The 23,300-nt window shown below is 41.9% G+C and overlaps 1 protein-coding gene across 2 annotated transcripts in view; it reads left to right on the plus strand.

Annotated features, from left to right (window-relative positions):
* The window catches only part of meis1b (Meis homeobox 1 b), a 115,023-nt gene that overhangs the window by 47,787 nt on the left and 43,936 nt on the right, over positions 1-23,300 (plus strand). For both annotated transcript variants that reach the window (XM_007551083.2, XM_007551085.2), the window contains exon 8: positions 12,344-12,489. In XM_007551083.2, the coding sequence (XP_007551145.1) occupies positions 12,344-12,489 (146 nt within the window). The remainder of the gene's footprint in view (positions 1-12,343; positions 12,490-23,300) is intronic.

Below are 23,300 nucleotides of genomic sequence, written 5' to 3' on the forward strand. Positions count from 1 at the left end.
TTACTTGTAGTTTAAAGTGATGTTTCCTCTGCAGATGTGTTTTTTGAAAAAATACATCGCTGTATTAGTAGATATTAACTGCACTTTCACAGGGGACCATTTTGATGTCTCTTTAAAGTGTTTCCCCTCTACTTTTATCTATTGAATTTTGGTCCAAAGTAAAGTCAAACAGGATATTTTTCCTTTAGATTAGCTGAAGTTTCCTTCTCTTTGTCCCACATCTACATTCAAGGACTTTGGAATGCCCTTCAGCACTTCAGCTGACTTTTGGAAAGAACTGTGGTGCCATTGTGCTGTTAAGTGCTTTTACCTTTTGTTATAGTCCTTGTCCTCCACTGCCGTCCCCTCCCCCCGTCCCGTCCTTCTTCCATGGTCCATTTTCCCCTCTCTATCTGTTTGCCGTGTGTTAAGCTGGACCGCAGCTTGGTGTGCTGTAGGTGTCAAAAGCCCTCTGAGAGGCTGCAAAACAATCGAGAGCAAGAGTTAAGAGTGAGACGGCTGCAACAGAGGCACGCTCTTCCACAGTTTCCGTGTTTTAGCCTTTGTATCGGAGGCGAAGAAGCTCTGCGCCGCTCTCACCGGCGCTGCTATTTGAACTATAACTCTGGACTTCTGTCTCCAGTTTAGGGAAAAAAGAGAAAAGAAAACAGCAACACAAAGACAGGAGAGGAAAAAATCAATAGCTACACAAGAAAAAGTGCTGCACATGAAAGGCTGAATTCATTGCCCTGCACTTTCATTTTAGGCTTGCAGTGCTCGTCTCCTTCTACCTCACGCTTTCTTTCCCAGCTGATCCGGGAGCGGGAACACTACACGAGGCGGTCAATGTGGATGTGTGTTTTGTGTTTGCGAACGCCGAGGCTTGCTGCAGTTTAATGTCGTGTCGGTGCCCTGCGCTCGAGGCAGTTTCCAGCGTGTCAGGCAGCCTGTGGTGATGACCCTTTTCGGGAAAATGGCACAGAGGGAGCAGTCACATTTACACTGACATTTTTGCCATCACCTATGGCTATGTCAACAGGCCTGATCCCTCCGCCCCCCTCCTGCTTCCATAGCCAGTGGATGGGCCCCAGCACAAACATACAGCAGCATAAGAGCTTATTGCACTGGGAGAACGACCCTAAATAGAGTAATGAGCATCCTGTAAGATGTGGTTTATAAAGACTCCAATGGGTCAGACTTTAGGCTGTCATTACACTACCAACACAAGTAGAATAGAATAGAATAGAATAGAATAGAATAGAATAGAATAGAATAGAATAAGTCTTTACTATAACCCAGTGTAGATATTCAGTGTAGCAGCACCAACAGGCAAACAGAACAACCAAGAATAGATGCATCAGAAACCAATTACAAAAAAGAATAGATGCATCAGAAACCAATTACAAAAATGAAACTAAAATACATTCTCTGTTCATGTAATAAATAGAATATGTCCCAAATTATACCATAAGTCTTAACCTATTTGTTAAAGCTGTCACCACGTTCTGACAGTATAATATTAGACAGATAATATGTGGCAAGATCGAGCTCCCTCACTTCCTGCCAGTGCTATTATTGTCGCCTGAAGAAACACAACGCTCCTGACCTAACAACAACCAATCAGAGCCAGGAGGAGGGTTCTGACAATCGGTGACGCTCAGTGAGCTAATGGTGGAGAGACAACTTACCATTACAGGAAAACTGTTAACCCAGCATCATCATCACCTGTGTTGTGCTGAACTAGCTGTAGCAAGGGGAAGGGTTTGGGCACGAGAGTGATTGACAGCGCTAAGACCCTCCTCCTGACTCTGATTGGTTGTTTCTGACTGAAGTGGGGAATGTGAGGAGGTGAATTTTTTTCCCGGATGTTTTACAGATTATTTGTTTTATATTGTCTTCATATAATGATCATTTTAACAAATGTGTAAAAAACATATTTTTTATAAAAGGTGCGGCTTTAAATTATGTTTGACTTTTGGTTTTTATATTTGTGCAGAAAAAGGCCTATGAATGAGATTTTACACAAAAACTGGACTTCAGTACTAAGAGAAGATCATAAATATGTACAACTTCCTCCATTTTAACTGGAATTAAGGTTGTGTAAAAAAAAGAAAAAACTCTAAATCTTATTGCAGTAGCATAATCTGATGCATGTTATCACACTCACTAACATAGAGTTGGGCCCCCACACACTTCTGCTTGTCACAGTTCCAGGTACTTTAAACTTTCGAATCATTACTCAGACTTGGCAAGTTTGGGAGAGTATTTATGTTTCTGTTGCCAAAACATCTGATTTGCCTTAATGGAATGTTCTGCTGTCTTTCCTATTTTGATGAGAGTAGTAGTGTCGTTTGTCATGTTTAACGTATTTTTCAATAAGAAAACTTTGTGACATGGTTATTTTGAGCAAATCCTTCATATTTACTAGCAGCTTTCTACAGTTTCGTTACATTGTTTATGGTGAACATGTGAAATTCTTGTGCTAAGAGTGTAGCTGGTGGACGTAATCAACCTTCCTGCAAGATAAATGTCGTCAAAAGTATTATAACTAATCATCTTAATGTTATTTCTTTACATTTGTAAAGATACGGGCCAGTTGAGACAAGTCATCTTCTTGTGTCTGCTTCTTAGCTTTTGTTCTCTAGTCTTTACCGTTTTTGAAAGTCATCCTGGTTTTTCTTTTGATGACATCAAAGTGACATAATAATATCATAGTCCTTTATTAGGGATGTCACAGGGAGAACGCAGTGTGCTTAATATGTTCACAAACAACAACACAACACACCCAATCGGCTCCCACAAATTTTTGATTTCTACGCCAACTTTGTTTTAATGCACGTGTTGTTTTTTTTTTATTCTTTTTTGTTGTGACTTGAAGACATTTCTCTTATCTGACTTCCTAATTTCCTCAATCAAATAACCACAGCAGAAATTATTGCCCCAAACTTGGCTCAGATTCTCACAATAACAAGACTCCAGTGTGCCTTAATGACAAATAATGCCTGAAGATAACTACCCAGTTGCATTCGGTATTGAATCCGTCAGCGCCCATCCACAAAACTGTCATCATTCAAGGAAGGGTTGCTTTGTTCTTGCAAAGCGCTCTTTATTTATTGTAATTACTTTAATGGAATTGTCTTTGATTGCAGGAAGCAATTACTTCAGTTTGCTCATCATTGTTTACCTGGCTAGCTCTTGTTTTTTTTGTTTTTTTACAAGAGGAACTTTCTTTCTTTCTCTTTTCCTTTCTTTCTTTTCGTAGTCGGTGGAATTTCTGCAAAAATCAGTTGTTTCTTTTTTTTTTGTCTTCAGAGTCACATGATCCAAACAAAGTGGCTGAAGTTTGAGGTGAACATCTAAAACGAGCTAAGACCTTCTGGCAAAGGCAGGAAGGGAAGTCTAGACTAGCCATATTGTTTTCCTGACAGTGCATGTCATTATCCGCAGAGCACTCGTGGGGATAGCTTTCCATCTCTCCTCCAAGCCGGGGAGGGAAAAAAAAGGGGGGTGGGGGGGGAAGCAAAGCAGCATTGGTCACAGAGAGTGTTTTGTATTGAAGCAAATGTCTGTGTGTGTTGGTTTTGAACACTTTTATCATCATTGTTGGAAAGTTGCCTTGTGGATGAGTTTGGGAAGCAAGAGGGGCATGTGGGGAAAAAGTGTTGTTTGGTGCACCGAATGGGTCTTTCCTGCTTGAGAAAAGCATTGCAAGGAATGCCTGCATGTTCAGAATGTTTGGAGGTGGGAGGGAGCCCTAGAGTCATGGAAAGGGAGCCCCCCCCCCACACACACACACCCTCTCCCAAGGCCTGAAACCCCTTCCCCCCCTGTTGAACTCCCCCTCAGCAAGTCTCGAGCTTATGAATGGTCTGAGTACAATAAGAGCCACTTTTTTCTGCACTCCCTCCCTCTCGCAGGCCCTTCTTTACCCCTCTGAGGATTTCTGGGAATGTAATGTATGTGTGTTTGTGTGTGAGTCCCAGAAAGAGGAAAAAAAAAAATAGAGTGAGAGGGCGAGCACTTTAGTGAAAGTACATGAGCAAGAGTGCGTGCGCGTAGTCCGTCCATCATGCTCGGCGTGTTCATGTGTGTATGTATGAATTTCTCGCCTGCCAATATGAGACGTGTGTATCCCATGTGGAAAAGGATAACAGGCCCCTGAGGCCTGGGTCTTTCCCGAGCAGCCAATCCAGGGTCATGTGAGCTTTCTGGGGTGTGAATCTCAACGAGTGGCCAATGAAAGATCAGCTCCAGGTCACTTGGACTCCATCAAAGACTCGCTCTTTTCTCTTTGATCGGAAAAACCTTTGGAATAACTACGCCCTTATAAATTCGAAAGACTTGTCTCCACTTCTTCTCCTCGCGGTTCATCCACAGCCAATAAAACCTCGCAAAAACATCTCACGAAAAATGCTTAGCCATCTGTGAATGACTCCTAAAACCGTGTCCCGCTCATGACATCTGGTACAGAGCTGATATTCATAAGCTTTACTCCTCATCGCGGCAAGGTTTCTAAGAAGAAACATTATTAGAAAGCTAAATGCCATACATCTCCTTCATTGCGCTGGAAGCGACAAGATCGCAGTTCGCAGATGAGTGAATTGCAAGTCCGTGGCTGTTAATTTGCCAGGCAGCAGAAAAATGGCTGACACCTTCCTCGTGGCACGTGTGCCCATGTGCAGGGGGCAGGTAGTGCCAACGACGCTCTTATTCTGAGAGATGGTTCATAATCAGATCATAACAGATTAGCCTAGATACAGCATGATAATGTCAGAGTGCGCCTTGAGAAAGAGAGATGCACAGGGGTGATAACAGCGCGACAGGGAGACGATAAAACAGAGGCGACTGAGCGCCGCTTGCACTCGCCGGATGAAAACGTAACGAGAGTGGACACAGGAAAATGTCAGCCTTTGTATTACTTTCTGACAAGATATCATTAACGACTGTTTCATTTACAGTAGAGAAAATTCTTAACTCTTACACTGAGGATGCTTTGCAAATTTTCTAGATTTGAAGGAGTAATCATTTTGGAGAGTTAATTAGCTGGTCCCCGGGGCTGAAGCTAACAGCTAGCCCTGAAGGGACCACAACCACAATGTAGTTCTGAAACAACTCCAATATAAAAATCATCACAGTGGGGTGCCAACTAAGTTTTAGGAAGCTGTAAATGATCTTCATTTAGTCATTGCGGCTATGATTATTTCCCATGAGAATGGAGGTTGTGCCTCCCGTGGTCTTCCTGTGTGAAATGTACTGAAAGGAATTCCTGTTTCCAGTGAGAACAACTGGCGTACGTAAAGGTAACAGTCTTTATCATCAATATTAAGGATTTATTGACTTAAAACAAACTCCTATATCTTGCCAAAAGGTTTTTGTTAGTTCATTTTGCCTTGTTTCAAGTGCACTAAGATATTTGTACTGGAAACTAGGCAGAAATACTTTGCAAAATTTTGTGTTTGCAGCATAGAAAGTGATGTTCTCAGAGATGGAAGCCAGCTAAACCCCTCACTCCACATCAAAAACATAAAAAAACAATGCTTAAGTGAGGCATCTTCTGAACAGTGAAAACATAAATGCTGCCAACGCAGAAAATCTATTAGAAGGCCATAAAAACCCATAATGATGTTCACTTATACTACATTACAACCCATTCGAGGCAAACAGTAACCATATTTTACAGTAGTTTTAAGGATGACTTAGTAGCATTAACGAATTGACATGACCCAAATATAATGCCTTACTTATCTATTAGATAGGCCCCCTGACTGGAAGTGTTTCAGTTCAATTCAGAAATACTAAACTCCAATCCATGCTTCGTTTTCACTTACTATTTCACTCCGGTTCGTTCACCACCCCTCACATCAATCTCATGTGTAAGTTATCATTGGCCCAAAGCATAAAGTGACGACCGTTTAAAGGCTCATCGGTGTTTGAATAAACTTCTTTGAGAATGGAGTTGTTTGACAGCAGCTTTGGTCCCTCTGAGACTATCAGAGACCAACTAATCTGGATTTAGAGCGAATGAGGACAAGAGAGTTTATATACTCGGGTAAGAGAGTACTTTGCTCCAAACTGTTTTAACCACTTCTTTAAACCCAAAGTGTCGAGCTAGCAGATGGAGTGGAGGAGGAGACATGACAGTAATGAAGTAGAAAGAAGGAGAGGAGGGGCGTGGGGGGGTTGAGAAGAACACAGAAAACAGCCAAATGAAGCCGAACACAGAAGAATGCATCGGTTTAGCTAATGCTAACAAGCCTTGTAATGAATGAAGGAAGCAAAGCAAATTTTTTACATCATTGTCTCTTCGCTCACAGTAAACATGAGTGGGATTGTGTCTGAATGTGTATTTTTGTATACACCCTGTGAGGGGACTGATAAAATATTCCTTCCCTTGGTTGGCCCCGGGGCATTTCAACTGCCCCTGGCTCCTTCCAGTCAGTGGCCTGCTCCTAATTGCCGCACATAACACACACACGCACACACACATACACACACATGCATGCATGCAGACCCTCTGTGGTTGGAAACACACATTCATGGGGGAAAGGCAGAAGGATGCACGCACATACAGACGACTGCACATCTATGCATGCATACATTCTTCACAGACAAACATGCACCCCCGCCTCTCTGCATTGATTCCCCCCCTCCCCTCCATCCCATGAACCCCTCCACACTCACCCCCCCTGTTGCCCTTCGCCCCCCTCTCGGTCCCTCCTCTAACTAGTTGCGAAGACGTTGTCATGGCCGATCATGTGGGGCAGGCCCAGAGCTGTGCCTGTGGCTTTTTCTTGTGTGGAGACTGCAGCTTGCTAGGTTAGCTTCCCCACGCTGAGTGCATGCAGCCCAGGGTTACAGCCTGCTGAGGCCCTTAGTAAGGCTGGCAGACTGTGCATGGAGAGCAACTGACTGTTTTACTGAATGAGCTGCTCATCAGCTGCCTGGCTAGCTTTCTGACCCAACTGAACACAGCTGGCTGACCGAACATCTCAAAGACTATTTTACTGTTTTGTTTAGTTTTTTCATGAGAAATGTAAATAAGTAAAAAAAAATAAATAAAAAAAAGTCTGTTCATTCAAGCATAACATCGATTGGTTCTTGTGCGATGATTCATTCAGCTCAGAAGATGAGATATACTGAGTTCAAAGGAGCGAAACAAGATTTGTGGAATATTTAGAAACAGACTTCATAATTCTACTATTTTGACAAATAGAAACAGTGTTTTATTATTTTACACATTAGAAAACCCTGGAAAAGTCTTTTATTTTAGTTCTAATGAGGAACATTGAGAGAAATGCTAGCTTTAGTATTGTTAGCAGCTAGCGGTTAGCTGGTCACAGTGCTTACAAATCGTTTGTATTGGTCTCTAACAGTCTCTTCTTTAGCAAGGTTAGCAAAATGTCGCCATAGCTAACATTAAAACGTTGTGGAGACATCTGATCATTATCTCCCTTGTTATTCTGTATGATGTAGTCAAGATGAACTAGAGACATGATTTGGCGAGCATTAAAATAACGAAGTCTGCTTCTCGGCCGTGTGTTGCATCAAAACTGGTTTTAAGTGGATTCAAATCAATAATCTGTTAAAACCAAGTTATAAATACTCTTTATTTTATTGTCCAGAATCATGACTGTCACCTTGTATTTGTGTCAGTCTTTTTTTTATCAGTTGTGTTTAGATGGGGAGAGGCTTTCTGATTAGATGTTTTTTTTCTGTCTTAGATGTCAAATCGAGATAAATAATCCCCAAGAAACAACGGACTGCTCCGCGTTGGGTTTTTTTTCATCTGATTAACTCTCCTGCACCGTTTCCTACTCATTATTTTCTCCCCCTTCATTGCCTCCATGAGTGTCTTGAGTTTGCACGTTTCGCTCCCGTTTCTCTCCATCTACGTCTCCATCCTTTCTTGCGCCGTTTCACCCTTTATCTCGTCTTTGTTTTCCGCTCCGTTGTGTAGCCTCTGTCTGCTTGACAGGCTGCTGTAGCACCGCTGACATTTCCTCAGCATGGCTGCCGAAACAACAGCTTCAGCACCTTTCCAGGCTCAGCTTTTTTTCTCTTCTTCATGACTTCTCTCCTCGTGCTCGGAGGTAGAGAAAAAGCAGAAATTAGCCCCAGACCTCATGGAGGTGATTGGTATCGAATTGCACTGAAAATGGAAATGCCAATAAAACCGACGGCCTTCTGCCTCTTTCTTCCCTTCTAGGTAAAGTAAATGTACACTTCTAAGTCTGACCTATGGATGCTTGCTCCCCTTCGAGGGAAAGTAGGAGTCCATAGGTCAGACTTAGAAGTGTAAAGGATAGGAATGTGTTAGCAATTCCGTCTGTTTTGGGTTGCAGGTGATAAAACTGGAGAAGAAAGAAGGAGAATGTTAATAGTGAACCATTTTTTTTGTTGTGTTTTCTAAACATTCACCTTCTTTCCTTTCTTCTCATCGTACCTCACCTTCTTCCCTTGGCTTTGGCGCTCGTTCGATCCCGCTCCGAGCCGGTTCTCCGGCCGTTTGCTTCTGTTTTCTCAACTCGCATGGGACGAGCCCCTGGGTTTGTTATTGTAGGCTTTGCTGAACATGAGCCGGTCTTTACGACGGATTGAAAGCATTTGCTTCCAATGAAAATCTGGTCTTAGATTACAGGGCCCCGACTCGGCTCACCCGTCTTTTTCCAGCAGGCAGCTGGGAAGGGAGGCGGCGGTGGCGGGGGTACAGGGGGGGCGGGCGTATTTCTTTTGCCCTGAAACAGTAGGAAGAAAAAGCTGAACTCACTCACAGGGCTCAGACGGTGCTTGTCCTAGGCTAATGATGTAACTGAAGCTTGCAATGTGAGTGTGTTTCCAGGACAGAGAAAGGCTGAGAAGCTGCATAATGTGCTCAATGTGTGCCTGCTTGGTGTGCGCAGGGCTGAAAAGTCTTGTTAATCAATTAATGGATCAGTTGCTGAACAATTGTAATTGATTGTTCAATGAAAAAAAACAACAGTTTTCTTGTCATGGGGTTCTCCTGGTTTGTTGACCTGAAGTAAAAAAGCCACAGTTACGTGATATATTTGGTTGTAAAGTAAAACATGATGTAATTGCTTTTATAGTTAGCAACCCACAAAGCAATGGAGAAATGTTTTTGGATTTCAACGCAGTGGCTACACAGACATGATTTATACATGAATCAATCTTCAGTTTATGCATAGCCCTGATTTAGACCTATATATTTTGTCCAGGTCCAGAACAAGCAAAGCAGTGTGGCCTAAACGAGTTAAAACGTAAAATTGGCACATATGACTTCCGGTCGGGCCACCCACAAGATAACAGCGGAAAAAGTGCTCCCAAAGAACCTGAGAAATTGCTAAAATACCCCCATGTAAAGTGAGAAATGAACTCACTGAGTTAATATATAAAGGGAGCCATATTTATATATAGATATTTGTATATAACATTGTTTAAGAAGCAACTTGTTGAAGCCCACAGTAACAAGAACAAACAGGCCAGCAGCTAAAGCTAATGAGTAGCAGAGACTTTAGCCAAGCTGACCCGATGGAGAGAAATGTCTGACTTGGACGTGATACTGCGAGAAATAAAAGGTTTTCGCCGAGAAAACAAAGGAAAGCAAGAGGCCATTAAAGAGGAGATTGTTAAGATAAATGCCAGGAAGGACGAAGTAGAAGGTAGGATTGTTGGAGCGGAAGGAAAAATTCAAACATAGTTCTCATGTGACGTATCACAGAAAGTCTGACTGACTTAGTCGTAACCCAAAATATAAGTGAGGCAGATGAGGAATTGCTTATTCTTTGTCTGTATAAGAAAAAAAAAGTCATAAATTATTTTTGCAGTAATACTGTTCGAGTGTGTAGCTCATTGTCTGTAAAAGACGTTGTGATCCCAATGTGACCAGTCTGAGTTTGTCAAGCAAACCTAAAACAGGTCTGCATCTAGACTTCTACTAAACATCTAAAAACAAATCAAACATACAGACCGAAAATATATGAACTTTGTTGATGCCCAAGGTAGCGTCAATATTACCTGTACAATCTGTTTGTGTTTTTTCCTTTTACCTCCTTTTACTTTGATTTTGATACGTTGACTTACACCCATTAAACTGTGTATAAGTTTTACACTAAACATGTTTATTGCCCTGAATTATATACTTCTTTGCTCTTTTATTCATAGAGTAACACAGTTGTTATCATAACCAACTGATATCAGCTGGTTATGATAACATAACCAACTGTTATCAGCTGGTTATGTAGTCAGACTGTTTTCCTCTGGTAGTCGGTCTCTCACACACAATGACTGATGAAACCACTGGAAATATTTCTAAACAGCGAAACAGAGAGAAATGTGGAACACTGCAGGTGTTCAGTGACTTTAAACCATAACCTGTTGAAACCTTAATGTTCCTCACTAGAAAACGTTCTTCTACTGTTACATAGTTCTCATGTGCCATAACATTTTCGGGAACTTTGTTTCTCCGGTTCTGGTTCAGACTGTGCATTTTCACAGATATTAAAAACTCAAAAATAAAGAGTAAATTAATTTGAAGAAGTCCTAAAGCCAATATATATTTATATTTGAATTGTAATGTGGTGAATTTTGGTAAATTGGCAAAGTGTAATGACCAGATGATTAATTCTCCATTGCTTTATCCACTGGTTGTGTTACATTCGCCTGAGCCAAGCACACGCTTGATCTTCATAGGTGCATTATCAATGCGCAGTAGGGTAGTGTTTGCATCAATGCCAAGCCCGCTCTTGTTTCTACCCCCCACCCCCTCCCCTCATGGCGTCACCTCCACTTCCACATGAGGTTCATTAGAAAGCCTTCAATATGTGTGCATATGTATCTCCTTCTGCCAGCACAGTCGGAGAGAGAGAGAGGGAGAGCTGGCCGAGCGTGTTGTTTCGTTTGGTTTGTTGAGAGGCTCTCTCTCCTAATGGCGTGTATAATTCAGGTGCCCTCCAGGCATGCTTTCAGGAATTCTTTTGCCTGAGGTAATGGGGAGCAAAGGCCCGGGTTTTAGGCCCTTGATTATTCCATTGATGTGGCAGACTGGAAAAAAGTCATCTCCAACCGGATTAGCGCCAACATCGCCATTAATTATCAATGAACCCGGATCTTGGGGGTTTTTGGGGGGGATTTTTTGCGAAGGTGCCGGGTGTCGCCCTATGGAGGTCGGTGAACTGCCCTCAACTCTTGCCGCAGTGAAGAAACCGAGATGCTTTGGAAGTGCTTAGCGTGTAATCAATAAATAACAGAATCCAATTCTGTGACTGCTTCTGCGGTTTTATATTTTTTACTCCACGTTCTCACTTCCAGGGGAGGGAGGCGTTGTGGGACAAACGTCGGGCTGTTTGGCGCCGGAATACCCCGGCGTGTGAGGGTGCCACTTGTTTACCTCGCCTCATGTTTCTTTAATGATTATCATCTTCATTCAGGGCGACTCGCGTTTTTTTTTTTTTTTTTTTTGGAATAATGATAATAACAATTAGGCTTTTCAGCGCCGCAGATGGGAAGCGCCACTTTCTCTCCAACCAGAGCTGTATTGAATCCGTACAGTAATTGGGCGTCTTTGAATGCAAGTGTGTGTGTTTGTTTGTGTTGAAGAGTTAATGTTGTGGAGAAAAGGCCCGTGGAGCACTTTTCCTTTCTCTTTCAACGCTCGGATACTCTGAGCTGTCTCACTGTACCCCCTTAGGTGAGGTTAACTGGCCTTAATAGAGTCTTATCGAAGCCCTACAGGTTGCTGTAAGCAGCCATGATGCTATTGTTATGAAAAGCAGCTAGCTTTGTTAGCGCTGTTTGTGCTTCCCATCTATTTTCCTTTCATTTCCCCCTCCCACATCCTCGCAACCTTGCCTTTTGTAGTGCCGTGTTACTCTTTCCACCCCAGGTAAAATGGCAGAATGCGCCGGGGCGACGCTTCAATAACTATTTTCCCCTCAGGATAATAAAGACTAAATCTCTCTGTCATTTTCAATTCTGCGCGGGCTTGGATGGGAGAGTGGGGAAATGCAACCTTACAAGTCCTTTGTGCTCCCCCTCTCCCCCCTCTCTCTCTTTTCCTCACGAAAGGATGCAAGCGCTTACTGTGTTTTCAGGGACGGTGGGGGGAAAAAATGAAAAGGCTGTGGTTTATTTATAAATGTATTAAAAAGTGAATGCATTTAGCGAGGTGCCATTCTCTGCCAGCCATTGTCGAAGGCTCCATACCCCGTCCGACACAAAGAAACCTCCAGAATTCCTTTTTTTTTTCTCTCCGAAATCACATTTATTCCCTTTGAACCCGAAAGACGCGGCAGCTGCAGGAAAGCAAAACAAACTTCCCTGACATCTGATTGGAGCTGTCTCTTCCTGTTTCCCCGTCATGTGACAGGTGACGGCCTGGACAACAGCGTGGCTTCGCCGAGCACGGGCGACGACGACGACCCGGACAAAGAGAAGAAACACAACAAGAAGAGAGGGATTTTTCCCAAGGTGGCCACCAACATCATGAGAGCGTGGCTCTTCCAACACCTAACGGTGAGTTCAGCCCAACAATATGTGTTTCACGTCACGTGTGATCCTCAACTCACCGCCAGCAGCTTACCTTCCCCAAGTCTTGCTAGCTCTGCGCTGCTGGTGTTTGGGCAGAAAGACTTTTGCACACCTGAAACACACACCATCCAACACTTGGCACGCATTCGGGCCCGGTTTGTACGGCGAACACTTCAAAGACAGGAGACCCGTGTAATGTTGGAGAGAATCTCTGATCATCTGCTGAAGCTGAATGAGGCAGAAGCAGAGCAGAAGCACCCCCGGCGAGTTTGTCCAGATGGACCGAAGAACCTCGTTACATTAGTTAGCAAAATGCATGAGACGCTGCGAAAGGCCAGTGGCTTGGCTTTTGCTTTCCCTCAATTAGCAGGAAATCCACTCATCGTTTGAGACTGACACAAATAGTTTGGTGGAAGCTAATGTTATTTTGTGGGTGATAGAATTAGGCTTAGGTTTACAAGGAGATTTATTAGATCAAAATGAGCTTCTTGGTGCTGTTTAGATGTGACGTTTGTTCCAGTAGCTTCTTTTCTGGAGTTTCATGGGCCTTAATGAAGCTCAGAGTTAGTTTGTCTTACACTTAAAGTGATGATATGCTTTTTGTTTTATCACAGCGCATCTATAAAAGCATTCGTTGCTTTAGGTAAACTGTTAGATTCTGTTCTTTTGTTTAGAGGCGTACCTAGGACTGTCACAAAACCAGTACATTTTGCTGGACAATAAATTATCCCAGATGTTATTGCGATAAAGAATAATATTGTTATTTTGACACGGTTTTTATGCAATAGAAAGGTAATGCCATTATAAAGCAAGAACCCATTCTCAAAGATCAATACATTCTAATGAATGTTTAACACTAGAACTGAAATACATTTTAAATATCGAAAAACAGGTGCACCTTTCAGAATTTAGCAGATTTCTGATTTCAGGTTTTTGTCAAATTTGACCTCAATTACATATGTTAATTTAAAAGAAAGACAATGCTTAATAGAGTTTACATTTCTTTAGGATCCTACATTAGCGATTAGCACAGCTAGCATTACGAGTTATCTAATGAAAAATTATACAAAAGTACATAATTCCTCAACACCTCAGAAAAAACATTCAGTTCAATATCACCGCTCAGCCTTCCTGTTATCTGATGAATAGCTTGCTCTTTCTGGTTCTCTCACAGTCTGAGTGATTTGCAGACATGATTGGTAATGTCATGCTAAGCAGAGTGTACTTTTACATAGCTAAATGTTCTGCTGTTTCAGCCTATTGTGCCCATATCTATTTTCGTAGGATTGTCGCTTATGCCATGAGTCATCTTCACCAAACAGGAAGTGCACCGCAACAGTCTGCAAGCACAGTTTGTTTTTAGATGGAGAGGTTTCACCACAGACAAATCATTTGTTGCAAGATGTTTTATAAACTTACGAAACTACTGTAGTTTATCTCTTACACACTGCCCTGATGGAGTTGCATATCGATGCACCTCCTGTATGCTCTTCTTCTACTAAAACTTGTTGAAATTGGGCAGATTGTCTCTCCAGCAGCCATCCCTGTTGTAAATGAGAACTGCAGTAAGATATCAAAGCAACACTAATAATGTTTAGTGAGTTGATCAAATCCTGCTTACCAACTTTTTCAGATCGTTTTTGCATCCATCTTTTATGCATCTTATGAAAAAAAAATAAATAAATAAATGGTATTTCCGATCAAATTCATCCTTTTAAAAAACGGCTAAAAGCAGTAAATCCGTTCTTCAAAGAATGTCGTAGTGAAATATAACCTGCCGTTTAACAAAACTTTCAGTTTACATTAAGCCAAATTGCACTGGATTTCAAAGTTTAGGGCAAAGCAAATAGAGGAGCTGGAAAGTGTTTGGCCATTTAGAGGCTTTATTAACATTTCCTCTAAGAGCCGTTCCCAGGAAAGATGTCTTAGAAGTACTTTCCTAACTCTGCGTCACTTGCAATCTGCAGACCTCAGGAGTTTGTGGAGAACATGATACGGTTCGGCTGAGTGGCTCTCGGTTTTGGATTGCACAGGCCAAACGGGAGGATGCGGAAGATTGTGGATATTGCAGTCTTTAATGTCTGCGTACACCGGCATGTGACGTCAAACGTAACATTTTTGGCGAAAATGTTTTGCCTTTTACTTTTTCAACCTCCCACTCTCCATTTTGTGATCTCACACCCCAAACCCTTCATGGTCAAAGGGAGAGGGTGTTTGTAGCACACACACACAAACACACACTCCAACATACCTCCTGTGTCATTTTACACTGTGAATCAGGCTTATGAGGGGTTTCGACATCGTTGGATTTCAAACATTTGGTAGGATATGAGCTTCAGGAGGAGAAGAGAGGGATAAGGGAGGATCCATGAAACTCTCCTTCTCACGAGCAAAAAGAGAGAGAGGAACCAAGCCGTGCACACAAGCTGGCAAACAATGGATATAACGGGTGAACTACTTTACGGCACCAAACTGGAAGAAATCTGAAGAGCTACATCCATCTTTTGTGGCAGCGGCATCATTTCTCTGAATAAAAAAAAATCCAACTTTTATATCGAGTGCATTTATTTAGTGAAGGTGGGGGGGGGGGAATCCCAGCTGTTTTTAACAAGGTCGCGAAATGTAACTGAAGCTTTTCTTTATTTTATATTTCACCTTTTTTTAAGCTGATCAGAGCTTTATAGTGACTGTTTAAAAGCAAGCCAGGACTTTTTGTTCTCCTTTTATTATGGTTCCTTCAGCCACTGGGCTCCAGGCTAGACCCATATTTACCTTACCAGCAAGCAGAGTGAGAATGATGACACATCTCTAACACTCAGTGGAGAAGTCAGAAGACAAGTCAAGCAAGTCGAGGCATCGTGGGGGTCACTGAGTCTCCATAGCAACCATTAATTCTACATGTTGTTTGGTAGTGATGCCAGAAAAAAAAAAAAAGAAATCTTTTTCTGTAAGTTGGTGGAGTTTGAGGAACTTTACAGGGAATTTAGCTGGAATTGTGTGGGTTTGATCAGATGAGACAAATATTATTGGGGTTAATGGATCTGATCTGAAACTCCTTTTTTTTCCCACGATAAGTAAAAGTGGTGAAATTATTGGCTAGGTTTTCTAAGTGCTTCAGTAGCTGCGATTCCATTCCATTGACTGTAATATTTCTGTAATAGGAATGACGAAAATAAATTTGCTTAACGGAAACGCCAATTTCGGAAAAATAATCCTCAGGTTTTTCTGCTAGGATGAGAAGGTTTTTCGGTTTGTGTCTTCTGCAAAACTGCAATGGAAACATGTTTTGTGCATCACCTCGGGTACATAATGAACAACTGGATGTTACTACTGACAGAAATGACGAAGATAACAGGAAGTAGATGGCGAATCATGTCAAGGCATGTTTTTAATTATTTATTGAGTCAACACGTGTGATTTTAGTTACATTTCTTCTTCTTACTGGAAACAACTCAATTACAGAATTGTGTTTTTTCAACGTTTTTCGACATTAAAGTTTTGCGAACATTTGCAATGGAAAGCTAATGCGATGTAACTAGCTGTAATGGCAGCTACCGTGAGATTAAAATTAAATATTTATATCAAGACTTTTTACATACATAGTTGGTCAGTATTGTAGATGCCAGGTGCCAGTCTCATCTGTTCACACTAATCATTCTTTGATGCTGCCGTCATTTGAAATGGCCTGTTGACCTTTTTAATCATGGCGTTTACCTGCAAATGCTGTGTAAAAGCACATTATTCCCATAGAAGGCTTATGGTTGAGTCTTAAGTTTGACAGAATAGTGGGAAAAAACGGCAAGAACTACAGTCGAAGTTTGGATCCCAAACTTCAGTGTATTATATGTTAGTCGCCCTCACAATTGGACCCTCAGGGGAGTTCCCATTGTATCGAAGCGGAAAGGGAAGGTGGGTGGCAAAATGGGGCTATGAGTGCACCGGCAGGGTAAGAGGTAGGTGGCATTTACACAGCTGTTCTTTCACTGTTGTGTTAAAGTCGCTCATTGTATCCACCATAGGTGTTTATCAGCTACTTTGCCAGGGAAAGGTAAAGATTGTTTCCCGCAACAACGCGGGGGGAGGAAAAAAAATCATTTAATTCCCAAGATTGCTGTTTTCCTCACGAGCTGCTCGTCTGACTGGGAGAAAACACGCTTCCATTTGAGATTCGCTGCAGCAGTATTGAATTTGTGATGATGACAACGTTTGCAACTCTGAGTTCTCTCCAACACACCCAATGAGCTCATATGTTGTTGACAATGCTTGTGGGACGGATTCAGCGCAAGAATTTGGCTGCGCTGACTTGGAACGACTACAAAACATTAGCGTTAACCGCCTGTCACCGATGGCCAAGGCATGCAGTCTGCTGCCAGCTTGACATGCAGCTGTAAACCGGGTAGGAGGCCGTAATAAACAAGAGAAACGGGGAAAGGCCTTTTTTCCACTTGTCTTCTTATCACATTGTGATATTCCTTATTCTTTTTTTAATAATTGTGTGGCAGTTTCTGTCCTTTCTCTTTTGTATTGATCGTTTTTATTGATAATATTTGTGTAGTTAAGTCATTTTGTCCCTGTTTGGTTAATCTTTGTTTTTAGTAAGGCAAAAATTATTGATTGTCCAGGGACAACAGATGAAAAATAGCTTTTTGGCTAATTCCGACGCATTTACAAACATGTTAAAGGGGCAGTATTTTTTGGAGTTGTTATAAAGTTGTTCCCTTATCGGAAACATACCGAAAGTGTTGATTTGAAATTTTTTTAATGCATGTTTGACAAATAATGTCAACCATTTAGCCGTTCAAAATGCCTGGGTGGACATAGCTTCACCTTCAGGACAGTTTCCAAACTTTATCCTCACAGAGAACCCTCCCCACTCAGCTCCTTCAGACTAGCCATTAGCAATTAGCAAACACCTGGTGGATGAGCTCATGCATCTACTGAGCTCATTATAGCAGCTACTTCTCAGTGAAATGCTAAAAATGTTGGGTTAATGAATAATCAATAAGTCACATTTGATATATATAGCATTTTTCTAACTGAAGTTGACAGTTATTTATGCTCTAAAATGACTGTGTGCCTGGAAAACACGCAATACTGCCCCTTTAAATTAATTAGACTGACTGTCTGTGCACATCTGATCAGAGAAATCAACTTTTTTGTGATTCAGAGAGAATAGCTAAAGATTGTTGGCAGTAATTTTGCACTTATTTAGCTAATATTTATGTATTTACAACGTCAGAAGCTAGTCTTAAGAAATTCCACAGTCCCTCCTCCCCACTGCGGGGTCTGGTTCTGTCCGCCCCACCTAACCTGCGCCCTCCCCTCCACACAAATGGTATTTTCTTGTTTAATTTAACAAGAAATGAGTAGTAAATGAAAGCTCAGGCCTCAAATCCCCAACGCGCCCTGCGCTCTGCTCTCCACTCCCCTATGAAAAGGCAATTTGTGAAATTATGTGATAGAGTAATTAGATGGAATTCACCCCTGCCGGTGTGCTGCACACACCGACCATATTCCCATTTAGATTGCTGCCTCACTCGGGTTCAAGGAGGTGCACAGAAACGAGTGCGCGCATGTGTGCGTAGCAGTAAGTTTGGCATTTGAAGTGTCAGCATTGGTGTATTCGCACACTTTTATACACATTATCGCGAACACACTCACATCCTGGCTCTCCTCCCCTCTTATTTGTACACATATGCAGTGTAATGAGGGGCAGCCATGATCGCAGCTCATAAAAGAAGCCAACCCGCAAACCCTCAATGAGTTGCCTCTGCTTCCCCACCGTCACACCCCGCCTCCCGACTCCCTCCTCCCTTTCCCTTAAAATGTGTAAAATGCGAAGAGGGAGAGAGCATAAAAAAAGATCCAACTGGAAGGCATAATCCGCCATTAATACAATTAGAGGATAATTTAAATGCTAGTGTACGCAGATGTAGCCGAGCTGGGGGAGCATCCCCCCCCCCACCCCTCTTGGATTTTTTTTTCTTCAACAAAGCAGGGTATGCTTGTAGGGGGTGCAGGGGGGCTGGAGGGTGTTGAGCAGAAACAGGTGTGAAAAGTGATATAATTCATTTCTGCACTGTTAGACGAGGCCAGAAGCCTAGTTGTTGTGTGCAATGGTTGGATGTCGGGTTGGGCATTTATTGTATCGTTTATCATTTATCATGATAAATTTCTCATCATGATAAGAATTTTGGTTATTGTTGTCATGATAAATTCCAATTAATGCTGTTTAAAAAGAAACCGGTTTGTATTGTTGGTAAAACTTTCTTTGAACATGCTTTTCTTCCTTGTAAAATGTATAAAGTTTTTTTCTTAGGAAAGCCAAATTAGTATCAGATTTGATAAGAATCTTTTGACTAAAAATAAACAATAACACAAACTCCAAGCCAGCAACCTTAGAGAAAACCGCTTAGATATCCCCCAGAGGGCTGTGGCAGATCCAATACTTGTCCTGAATCGGGTTCTGCTGAATGTGTTTTCCTGTTTGAACAGAATAGCTGTTCCTCTCCACTGTCACCACATGCTTGCTCAAGAGGAGAGAACTGTGTTTTTACCAGTCGACAATATATGATCAATTGAAAGTGAAATTGACTGTTAAGATAACAATGATTGGATATAATTGGACCCTCAATTCAACTGTCTGATTGGAATAATTTGGACTGAACTGAACAGATATTAGTTCACTCATGTACTGTGGAGCACTTTGTGGCCCTCTGAGAAAGCGCTCTACAAGTGCAAGCCAGATTAGATTCTTTGTGTATTGTTATGAATTGGCCTTGTTTGACTTGTGTACTCCCTCAAGATGACATTTGTTGTGAATTAGCGCTTTATAAATAAACTGAATATGATGTATGACTGAAAGACAGCAGTGGTCTTGATAGTCTTGCCAGAAGGTAATCGTCCTGTCCTTGTCTGATTGACAAAAGACAGACTTTTTTTCCTGGTTTTTGCAAAACGCGCTTGTACAATTCAGAGTATATTGCATTAGCAGATGGCATGGAGTCCAGTCCAGCAGAAACTAAAGCTGGCTGGATGGTTGAATCACACAAGACCTTGAATCGGCTCTAGGTCAATCTGTCCCTTTGCCAATGTACATTTTGTACACACATAAACTTTTTGGATCAGTTTTTTAACCTTCAGTATCTTTGTGAATTATGGGAATAGTCAAAAAATGCTCAAATCTCACACAGAAGTAAAGTTAACAATTATTTTCTGAGGGCTTTGTATGCCATACAAACAAATGATCTTACAATCATTTGTTTGTGAATTATAGATAGTTGCGATTAGTCTTTTTTTCCATCCATACCAACTGTTTGGACACATGGTTGATATCAAACATTAAATCATGTATCTATGATGTAGCTCGTACAAAACGACCAAAGTACAAAGGTATGAAATGATGAAGGGTTGAAGTGAACAGCAGCCCATTGAGTCTCATCGGTTGCTTGAGGAACTAATGAGATCTTCAAACCACACTGAGGCGATCAGGACTTTTTTTATCTGCAGCATGTTGTTACTCTTTACTGAAAACACATTAGTTCCTGGAAGTTTGGAGAACAGAAACCACACACTAGAGAATGTCCACTAAACAATGATTTTTGGGAGGAAAAAAAGAAAGGCTCTAAGGTCAGAGTTCACCGTTGCCTCAGACGTCATTATTCTTGGGCTGTTTATTGCTGGAACCTGGATGTGTCAGCGCCCGGGTCAGCCAGTGCTACCCGGGTGCATTGGCTGACCCGAGAAAGTTCCTGAGAAAGTTTTTATCCCCCTGGTTGTGTTTTCAAACCAAGATCAGAGGGTTACTCCTGCCCACTTTCATCTCTACTACTCAGTTGTACTGATAAGGAGGAACAAGGAACATGGAGAAATTCTGAAAAAGATACAATGGCTGAACCCAATCCAGAACAGTATTTTTTTTTAGGTCATATTTCCGGCATTCTTGTCTTGTGATTGTTGTTTATCTTATCTATCCGCAACAGAAATAAGGTTTCTCATAAAACATAATTGCAACTAAAAGTCAAAGCCACAGGGACGCCTTGTTAATATCTTTTGAAGAGGCATCATTAAACAAACTTGAAAGGAGAAACATCAGCTGACTATTTATGTGTTTTCATTCATTTATTCATAAAAGACAATGAAGGCACGACGTCTGTCTTGATACTGTACAGTAATTCGAAGGCTAGTGTCTTGGATTAAGGCCTAATTTAATCTAAGTGGCAGTCAGAAGCTTTGGCGCCACTGCATGATGATTTCAAAGAGGTCTTGAGAGACGACAGACAGGCAGATGGACGGATCTGCCGAAGGCCTGGCGTGACACCGCGACAGAACGTAGAAACGAGCGCCTTTATTTGCTTTTAGAGACTTTATCTTCAGAAAGGAACCGGCCCAGGGCTGTGTGTTTGTGTGCATCTGCCGGTGAGGGTTTGCTGCTTGGTGTTTGTGCAAATGCTCATGCGATCGCCCGGGTCTGTTTGTGCGAGGGCGTTTGGAAGCAATGACTTGACCGTACCGATCGCAGGAGTGGTCGGTGTCAAAGAGGCGGCAGCTGAGTCAACCTGCCCACCCCCACACACACATATTGAGCCCCAGCCCCCACATTACCCCACACCTTGTAATGAAAACATCATCAATTATCCGTCTTGACAGGCCCCAGGGACCTACGAACAGAAAGCCTTCTTTGGGGGCTTCTTTTCTTGGAGTGACCCTCGCGGAAAAACACTCTGCGATTCTCCAACCCTTTTGTGAAAAACATTCGCGCTTCCGTTGAAGTTTGTATCCGAACCTTAAGACTTTGCTTTGCCAACAGGCTCAAGATGGTAGAGTCCATTTGGTCAAGGTGTGGGGAGTAGGAGGTGTGAGTGCCTTGTGTGGGGTACTGGGGGGTTCAGAGGGAGGGTATGGGGTGGGGTAGGCATAATGGTGTGGCTGGGGCTGAGGGAGGGCATCAGTCCTGACAGAGACTCCTGAAAGGCCATCTGTGTCGTGATTGATGGATGGAATGATGGATGGTTCAGTAGATGAGCAGATGGGTAGAGCCATACAGTAGGTAACAGAGAGACTCACACATGGCACAAGTGTTGGTTTCTGGAGATATTGGCTTTTTCTTAATGTCACTTTCTGGAAAAGTTTATAAGATCTTTTCTCCCATTCTGTGTAGTTTGTCTTTTTTAAATCGATGGGATGTACATACTTTTAGGTCTTCTGGGAGGTTTCATTCCCTTCTTGTTTCAATCTAACAAGAATCAGTTTTTAGACTATTTCCAGTAGATCTTGCTTCTTTTGTTTCGGAGTCTGACCTGCCGATTCAGATTTTGACTGATTTAGACTTTTTAAGGACTTTCATATGTAAAAGAAGGGAATGTGCTAGTAGTTGTTAAATAGATCTAATCATTTGGAAACCAGCAGCAAATGATGATATTACAAAATTAGTTCCGTTAACTCGTGAAAGTATATCTCTCAAACTTTTATGAGATGTTTTGTTAAGCTAAAAAAAAGTGAATCAAAGTACATGCTGGTAGGGTTATATACCTTTTTTTTTTTTCTTTGTCTCATTTTTCTTGGTCTCATTGTACCTGGATATATTTCTGCTGTTGTCTTTGACAATTAAATTTAAATATTTTTAAACAGACTTCCCAAAAAAAGCTAGAACATTAAGCATGAAGCACTTCAAAACAGAGTAAGATGAGTATTATATTGTTGATTATTTTACTGTTATTCCCGTTATCGCAGCATTTCAAGTGACTTCTTTGAGCAATACAAAGGTGCAAGTTCCAGCCTTTTATAAAGTGCCTCTACATTCCCCCCAAATGCTTGACTCCATTTTTTTCCCTTCCAGTCTCTCCTCTGTGCTTCTTGTATCGTTTTACCCCACCATTTAAAAGCCCTCAAGGGCAGTTAACTTTTAATTCATGTCACCTTTGAACTCTTTCCTAGACGTCTGCCGCAGATCTGGAGCAAGAGCTTGCACATTTGTGTGCGCGTTTGTGTGTGTGTGTGTGTGTGTGAGCTGATCTGGCGTTAGTCAAGAAGTCGGTTTGTGTGTTTTCTTGAGAACGTGAGAACTTTACAGACCCTCAAGGTCGGTCAGTAGCGCTGGAAGGGATCAAAAAATCTAATGGCTCTCAAAGCTAAACAGACTCTTCAGGCAGATTCAGTTTGAATATTCAAACGCAGCTTGTTTTTAGATTGTACATAACTTGCAAAAAATATACATAGAGTATTCCAATGTTTGGTTGGTTTACAAGTATTGTGATTACGACACAATTAATTTTTACCAAAAGTAATTCATCGCAGTTGTGTCCCTTCTTGCCATCATTTTCCTTCTGCTTACCCCTCTGCGCCCCTCCCCAGCTCCCATATAACCTCAGTTGGAGAAACTATGAAACAGTTCAGTGTGTGGTTTCATTGTTGTATGTCAGAGAGATTGATGGCCTCATGCTGAAGCTGTGTTTCACACTAGTTCTATTTTTCATTATCAGCTATATGTGAGCAGCATGTGTGTGTGTGTGTGTGCGTGCATCTGTGTGTGTGTGTGTGTGTGGCTACAGGCTCAGTAACTCAGATATGCGAAACCATTCTCGGTTTGGAACCCACTAATCAGTTTACGGCAATCTGTAAACGCAGAGAGGGAGTCGACTGAAAGCGTACACTTGGAGGCAAATTTAAACCCACTACGCAGACGCAGTATTTTAAAAAAGGTGTTACAACAATGCCTTTGTTTGTTAGGGTGTGGAGTTCCCCACCATCGCTGTGGAATTTATTGGAGAGTGTGTGGCAAGTTTGACATGTGGTAG

Source organism: Poecilia formosa, unplaced genomic scaffold, assembly GCF_000485575.1.
Source record: "Poecilia formosa unplaced genomic scaffold, Poecilia_formosa-5.1.2 Scaffold40, whole genome shotgun sequence".
In the NCBI taxonomy this organism is placed as follows: Eukaryota; Metazoa; Chordata; class Actinopteri; order Cyprinodontiformes; family Poeciliidae; genus Poecilia; species Poecilia formosa.